At 37.8% G+C, this 8,576-nt stretch overlaps 1 protein-coding gene across 1 annotated transcript; it reads left to right on the plus strand.

Annotated features, from left to right (window-relative positions):
- The first annotated feature begins 342 nt into the window (after window positions 1-342).
- Window positions 343-7,987, plus strand: LOC123457051 (nuclear ubiquitous casein and cyclin-dependent kinase substrate 1-like). Its single transcript, XM_045141149.1, has 4 exons — window positions 343-449; window positions 586-656; window positions 805-967; window positions 7,402-7,987. The coding sequence occupies exons 1-4, from the start codon at window positions 343-345 to the stop codon at window positions 7,985-7,987; spliced, it is 927 nt and encodes a 308-aa protein (XP_044997084.1).
- The last annotated feature ends 589 nt before the right edge of the window (window positions 7,988-8,576 follow it).

The following is an 8,576-nucleotide window of genomic DNA, read 5'->3' on the forward strand; positions in this document are numbered from 1 at the left end:
CTGGGGAAGCAGAGAAGAGAATATGAGCAAGATATTTTGCTTTACAAAGCCACACTAATCAATGGAATTTCAGCTCAGTGATAGGTCTTGTGTGGCCATGTGTCACTGATGAAAACACTCACACACATGTTCAAGCTTTATATGCACACATGCATACACACAGGAATGCATACTGAATAAACTTATGTATTCAATAAGTGAATAAGCAACAGGAAGAGGAAAACCAGAAGGCAGATATAAAAATGAGAAACTCAATTCAATTACTGTATTTCAGATGTTTTCAAAGTGTATGCATTCAGATAAAGTGTGTTTGACTTGCCCCATGGTGTAAAGTGAAAGAGGATGGTTGTTGAATGTCGAAATGTAAAGGAGAATGGGAAGGAGCTGCAAACACCAGGTGGCACAGGAAGTCACATCGAAGTGTGGGACAATTGTCAGAGGAAGTTGATGTGAGAAAATAGTAAAGCTGTGAAAACACAGTTTCCTTTTAGACTGTCAACTGTAATGTAATCCTGCTACTTCCTCAAGTAAACCTGATGTGGAATATTAGTTGATATGTGCTGGATGTCTTCTAACCTTATTTAGGGAAAATGGAGCATGTCGACTCTACAGACTTCAGGCAGCCAAGTACAAACCTCTGACTTTTACCGATATATGTAAGTCTTTGTTTTCTTAGTATGGCTTGAAAAAACCTTCACAGGGTATTTTCCTTCAAGATGGTATTATGTGCTATCCTTTCGCTTTTTTCAATATCTGACAGATGAGTATTTGTGCTTGAGAGGTTAACTTTTGACCTTCTTTCAGGGAACAGACTACGAGGCATTAAACCAGTTGAAAAGAAAATTAACAACCCAAAGGGTCTTTGGGTAATTGATAATTCATATGATTCCTATCCAAGAGTCTGGATCCGACAATTTTATAATAAAGATGTAGGTGGGTATAATTATCATGACTACCTGCAACTGACGTAAGCATCTTAGTGTGGCACCACATCTCACATCCTGAAACAATCCAAAAATAGTATACCAACTATGCACCACATGATTATAAGTATGGGTGCTTCAAACATGCACATTATAAGAATGAATTGAATGCAGGGCTTCACAAGAACGGCTATCTAAATTCTACAAAAGGTTGATCCTTACTACAAATGCATATTGTGAAATTCTCTAACCTCAGACAGTATTCATTTAACTGAATACTTAAGGAAGACATTATAGCATTGTTTTTGGCTTGGGCTTGTACAATTATTGATAGAAGGGAAATCATGGAAAATTGGTGGGAGAGAGTCATCTTATATTGGCAATTTATACAGCTTCATTTATATATACCATGCATTTTTTTCTAAATTTGCTTTGATGTTTTTTGATTAGTGGCAACTTAAAGAGTAATAGTGAGTGTACCTCTCAGCAATTGTGGAGGGGAAAAAAAAAAACAAATGTGTTACTAAACTCTCAAGGTTAAACAAACAAAAGATCATTTTTGCCCCTTTTATAGAAGGTTTAGTCTGTGATAGGTAGAAATTTTGAATCCGGACCTTTGATGATTTACAACATACTGATGATGTCTGAATTGCCTTGGGAGGACTGTCCATTTCATAGCAAAAAAAAAAAATGAAGAAAACCAACCCTGTTCATAGTATGATGTTCGCAGACATACTGGACACCCTTAGAAATGATCTCAGCTTTTAGATTTTGTCAACTTTTGTGAATCACATTCTCACAAGGAAGTTAGCTTCACAGTAGTGATTGCAGTTTCTTCGAATTGATGCAACTGATTTAAATGGAAGTTCATCCAATTTATAGTATGAGTCCCTCATCTAAAATACATTACAATATACAACATAAAGATAGGCATTGATTATTTTTCTATAAAAGTAAGAGTGGTACATACACACTGTATAAATTTAAAGGCATAATTTAAAATTAAAATTAATACTTCATGCATTCCTAACATTAGGGTTTTGATAAATGAACAAAATGTCTTAACACTGTGATGCTTGGCATATATGTCTATGTAGAAATGGAAGCCCCATTTGCTGAGGCAGTAAGTCCTTAGTATGATTAACCTCCAAATATTGGAAAAATGTACATCTTAAATCTCATACATGTTACACATAATGATATAGATAATGTTATTGTGTTAATTATATTTTTATATAACTGCAGATTATATGATATACATATATGACATATGCATAACATGTTTTATCTGTATGAAATGAACATCTGTGTCTACATTATGATTTGTAACACTGATGCTAGTAGTACATACTATAACTACCTTGCATTATTAGAAAAGTGTGTGTACTATTTTCCAAAAGGTCAATACTATCTGCTATGATTGTAAACAACTGGTATACAAAAGCAAAGTTATAAACAAATTAACTATTATTCTATTTATTTTGTTTATTTAATTGGTTACCCAACATGGCTGTGTGCCACTATTGCACTTGTCTGAGCATCATGTCAAGTTGTTTATTTCTGAATTGCTTAGACTTTGAGTTACTTAGACAGATGTTGGCCACTTCACCCCTGGTGGCACATGTAGCGCCTTCCAGCACTAGATTGGCTAATTGTCTGGGGACTGGCTTTCCTCCTGATTCCAACCATGGTCCATGTCAACAGCATTTGGTGTCTTCCACAGTCAGGGTCTTACAATTAACCACTGGTTGGTAATCAAGTCTTCTCACAGAAATCTGTCTTGTTTGTATTGTGAGACCTAGTAGGTCTTTGTGGTGATCAGCTCCTTGTGAATATAGAACACATCATGGATCAGGGCCAGCACCAAAGGCAAGAAAAAACAAAAAGCCAGAAATGAACCAGAAACACGAGAATTTTTTATTTTTATTTATTTGAGAGCAACAGACAGAGAAAGAGGCAGAGAGACAGAGAGAGAATGGATGTTCCAGGGCTTCCAGCCACTGCAAATGTACTCCAGAAGCATGCGCTCCCTTGTGCATCTGGTTAACGTGGGTCCTGGGGAAGCAAGCCTCGAACTAGGGTTCTTAGGCTTCACAGGCAAGTGCTTAACCATTAAGCCATCTCTCCAGCTCAAAACATGAGAAATTTGACGTTAGGTTTCATCTCACTCTCTCCTTGTCCTTCTATTCAGGTGCATCCTCTAAGGTCCTATTGAGGGTTCCACCTTTTAGTTGGACTTTCAGGATATAGGATTTTTTGGTACCAGTTCATTTTGGGTCCAGTTTTGTGCCCACCCCACCTTTTCCCTTTACCCAATTCCAATACTCCCTATTGTCCAAGCCTCAAGATGCTATTCAGTTCTGTCAGCAACTCGGGCTGATCCAGATTAGGAAATGCAGATGAGTGAGAGTATGTGGTGGTTGTCTTTCTGTGATTGTGTGAGTTCACTGAGTATGATCTCTTCTATGTTAGACCATTTTTTCTACAAATTTCAGTTTGTTATTTTTTCTTAATGCTGAGTAGAATTCCATTGTGTAGATATACCACTTCTTGCTTATCTATTCATCCAATGATGGGCATCTGAGTTGAGTCCAGGTTTTAGCTATTAGGAATTAGTAGCTGTAAGTGTGGTTGAGTAAATATTTCTCAACTGAGATGAGGAACTTTTATGGTAAATGCCCAGTAAGGGAATAACAGCTTCCACTCGTAACTCTATAGCCATCCTTTTCAGCAATCTCCAAATTGATTTCCACAACTGTTAACCAGCTGTCATCCCCACCCACAGTGAATTAGTGTTACTGTTTTTCTACAGCCTTGTCAACATTTGTTTTCATTTGATTTTTTAATGTTTGCTATCCTTACTAGTGTAAGGTGCAATCTCATAGTAGTTTTAATTTACATTTCTCTAATGGTTAGGGATGTTGAAATTTTTACTAAGTGTGTGTTAGCCCTTTGTAATTCTTCCTCTGAGAATTCCCTATTTAGTTCTCTGCTCCACTTTTTCAGTGGGTAGTGTGATTGTTTTATTGTTTAGATTTTGAGTTCTTTAATATTCTAGATATTGGGCTTCTGTCAGTGGTATAGCTGGCAAAGACTTTCTCCAATTTAGTGGATAACCTATTCACTTTGGTTATAGTATGTTCGTCTGTGCAAAAGCTTTGCAGCCTCATGAGATCCCATTGACTGACTGCATGTTTAATTTCTTCAGCTACTGGAATTTTGTTCAGGAAGTCTTTCCCAGTCCTATATTGTGCAGAGTGCTTCCTATTATTTCTTTGAGCAATTGAAAAATTTCATGACTTATATTGAGGTCTCTAATCCATTTGGACTTGATTTTTATGCATGGCGAAATTAGCGGGCCTAATTTCATTTTTCTACATATGGTTATCCGATTTGTCCAACACCATTTCTTGAAGATGCTGTCTTTTCTTCAGTCTACATTATGTGTACCTTTGTCAACGATCAGGCAGCTATACTTGCATGCAACTAAAGTTTGAGTCTTCAAATTTGTTCCCTTGGCCTATGTTTCTGTTTAATCCAGTACCATGATGTTTTTGTCACTATGGCTTTGTAATATAGCTTTAGATCATGTATGGTGGTACCACCAGAGGTGCTTCTTTTGCTGAAGATATGTTTGGATATCTAAGGCATTTTGTCATTCCATATGAATTTTGATATCATTTCTCAGTCTCTGTCAAGAATGATGCTAGTATTTTATTGGCATTGCATTAACTCCCTATATTGGATTGGGTAGAATTGCCATTTTCACAATATTAATTCTACCTACCCATCTTATCAAGCCCTGCTCTATTTCTTTCTTGAGTGTGTTTATGTTTTCATTATATGTGTCTTTCACATCCTTTGTTAGTGTTATTCCAAGTTTTTTTTTGCTATTGAAAATGGGACAGCATCACTGATTTATTTCTTCAAATATTAGTCCTTTTCATACAGAAATACTACTGATTTTTAAACATTACTTTTGTTTTGTGCCACTTACCTGTAGGAACTTATCAACTTTAGATGTTTGGGGATGGAGACTTTTTGGTCACTTATATAAAGAATCATGTCATCTACAAATAGGGCTAACTTGACTTCTTCCTTTCCAATTTGAATCCCTTTTATTTCCTTGTCCTGTCTTATTGCTAGGGCAAATAATTCCAGTACCACGTTGAAGGGCTTGGGTGAGAGTGGGCACCCCTATGTTCTTCCTGATCTCACTGGGAACTCCTTGAGTTTTTCCCCATTAAGTATTGTTTGAGCTTTAGGAGCTTTTTATATAGCCTTTATTGTATTCAGATATAAGCTCTCCATGCCTATTCTTTCCAGTGTTGTGATCAAGATGTGGTATTGTATTTTGACAAATGCCTTCTCTGCATCAATCAAGATGATCATGTGATTTTTATGGTTCAGTTTATTTATGTGGCATATTATTATGTTGACTGATCTCTGTATATTCAACTATCCTACATCCCTGGCATGGAGCCTACTTGATCAAAGTTGATAATGCTTTTGATGCATTATTAAGTGATTCAAATCTAGCAATTTTACAATTTCTATTTTGATTTCTTCCATGATCCATTCATTGTTTAAAAGTGTATTGTTTTGTCTCCAGGACTTGGTGGAATTCTTCACGTGTCTCTTGCTGTTGATTCCTAGCTTCAACGCATTGTGATCTGTCACGATGCAGGAAGTTACTTCAATTTTCCTGACTTTATGAGAGAATGCTTTATGGCCTAAAATATAGTCAATTTTTAGAAGGTTCCATGGGCTGCTGAGAAGAATGTATATTCTGTAGGGCTGGGGTGGAAAGTTCTGTCCATGTCTGTTAGGTCTAGTTGATCTATGATGGTGTTGAGCTATATTTATTTCACTGCTGATATTCTGCTTGGATGATCTATTGGTGATAGTGGAGTATTGAAGTCTCTGATTATGATGGTGTTTGTGTTTATTTCTCTTTTCTTGTCAAGTAGATTTTGTTTGATAAACTGTGGTGCACCTGGTTGGCATATATATGTATGATTTTTATGTGCTCCTGTTGGATCATTCTCTTGATGAGTAAGAAATGGCCTTCTTTGTACTTTTGGATTACTTTTATTTTGAAGTTTGCATCTCAGATATTAATATAGCAATACCTGCTTCTTGTTTATTTATTCATATAGTTGGAATATTCAAGCTTTTACCCTAAGGTGGTGTCTATCTTTAGTGGTGATGTGGGTTTCTTGGACAGAAGATAGAAAGGTGCAGTATTTTAAAATACAACCTGATAACCTGTGTCTTTTTGGGGTGAGTTAAGACCACTAATATTTAAAGTTATTGCTGTGAGCTTTGAATTAATCCCTGCCATGATGAGGAGTTTTGTGGGGCATGGTGCTTCCTTGTGTTATGTACTGTTTTGAGAATGGTTTATTTTGGCTATTGTGATTTTCTTTTTGCTGGGCTATGAGATTGTTTTCTAAGTTAGTTTTCTATTCAGCAAATACATGCAGTTTGGTACCATTGTTAGGCTCATCCATGACCTACCCCGTCCCCATTGTCCCCTCCTTGTTGAGGTATATGGGTCGTGCATTGTGGGGCCAGCCCACAGTTATTGGTATGATAAATGTCTCTGCATATCCTGACCCAACATGTGGCTCTAACATGCTATCCTCCTCCTCTTCCGCAAAATTTCCCTGAGCCATGTTGGGTTCATTTTTGGTCTGCTTCAGTGATGAGGTGTTGGGGGCCTCTGAGGCTCTGGCTCTCTGATTTGGTAGGAGTTGATTTTTCTCTGTGTTAGTCTCCTTCCCCCTTGTGCTGCTATCTGGTTCATCAGGAAAACAGCACCCTTGCTTCTTTCACCAATTTTCCTTAGTTTCAATCAGGGCCCTTAGGAGGTATGATGGGGCAGCTCTCTCCTTATATCTACATCTATCTGAAAAGGAGAAGCAGATTCTCCAATGGAGAGTAAGTTAGCACCAAGACAAATGAGATAACCCTTACTTTGTTTTTTTTAGAGGGTTTAATAGGTGTAGGCCCTCTTGTACCCCATGACTGATGGTAGCTTGATATTGGAGAGTGTGATTATGTTTGGATATGGTTCTGACTTGTTTCCCAGCTCCAGCTATGGTTCCCGTACCACTGAGGGGATTATTTAGCCAAATCAAGAGCAGTTGGTTCCCCACCATGTCTGTGTGCCACTATTGCACTTGTGTGGGCATCACATCAGGTTATTTGTTGCTAATTAGGTTAGACAATGAGTTGCTTGGACAGATCTTGGTCATTTCCCCCAGTCACCCATGTAGCACCTTCTGGCACTAGACTCGCTGACTTGGGACTGATTATCTCCTGACTTCCAGCCATGCCATTCCATTTTACGTGTCAGCTGCATATGGTGTCTTCAGCAATAGGGTCTTACCACTAACCTTTCATGGGTCATCTAGTACTCTGACAGAAATCTGTCACTCTTTTAATAAACCTTGTAGGTTTCTCTGATCAAAAGCTCATTTGGAAAGAATTCACAAGAAGATAGTGAAGACTCAGAAGAAAAAGATGTGAAGACCAAGAAAGATGATTCTCACTCAGCAGAAGACAGAGAAGATGAAAAAGATGATCACAAAAATATGCGCCAGCAACTGCAGGCAGCATCTAAAGCAGCATCTAAACAGAGAGAGATGCTCTTGGAGGATGTGGGCAGTGAGGAAGAGCTAGAGGAAGAAGACGAGGCACCATTCCAGGAAAAAGATTCTGGCAGCGATGAGGATTTCCTAATGGAAGATGATGATGACAGTGACTATGGAATTTCAAAACAGAAAAACAAAAAGGTGGTTAAGAAGTCCAAACCTGATAGAAAAGAAAAGAAGATGCCAAAACCCAGGCTAAAGGCTACAGTGACGCCAAGTCCAGTAAAAGGCAAAGGAAAGGTGGGCCGCCCCACAGCTTCAAAGGTGTCAAAGGAAAAGATGCCTTATCCCAAAGAAGAAGAAGAGCCAGAGAGCCCTCCAGAAAAGAAGGCGTCTGCAAGTCCTCCACCTGAGAAGTCTGGAGATGAAGGGGCTGAAGATGAAGCCCAGTCTGGGGAAGATTAAAAGGGATGATGGTTTGGGGAGAGATTTTATTAAAAAAAAAATAAAAAAAGCAAAAAAGAAGGGGAAAATAGAAAGCTACATAAGATAGAACATGGTATTGGCTATTGGCTATGGCCTGACTCATGGGCTTTCAGTGCTTGTTTCCACTTGCTGAAAATAGTCTCTCTCTCTCTCTCTCTCTCTCTCTCTCTTGCTCTCTCTCTCTCTTTCACTCTCTCTCAGAAAACCATTGAAGTGTTTAAGTTACCATTTAAGTTACCATTAAGTGTTTAAGTTACCATTTTGTCTGTTTTTCTCTTCTCTTTGCCAACTCTTCCCCCCCACAATGAAAGGCATGTCAAATTAATCACTGGATTGATGCTTCATCTTTTTATTTTTAATGGGAGGTATGCCACGACTGTAAAGCAATAAGATCTGAGATGGACACTATGGAAACTGCTTTTTGCTAAAGAATAGCAAGTTGAACAGTAATCAAAAAATAACAGATTTTAGTTAAAAATGATTGCTTCTTTATTTTCCTTTACTTTTTACAAACAAGTTGTTATCTAACCTGAGTTTATATACATAAATGTCCAAAGGGAAAAAAAAA

This window comes from Jaculus jaculus, chromosome Y (genome assembly GCF_020740685.1).
Source record: "Jaculus jaculus isolate mJacJac1 chromosome Y, mJacJac1.mat.Y.cur, whole genome shotgun sequence".
Taxonomy (NCBI): domain Eukaryota; kingdom Metazoa; phylum Chordata; class Mammalia; order Rodentia; family Dipodidae; genus Jaculus; species Jaculus jaculus.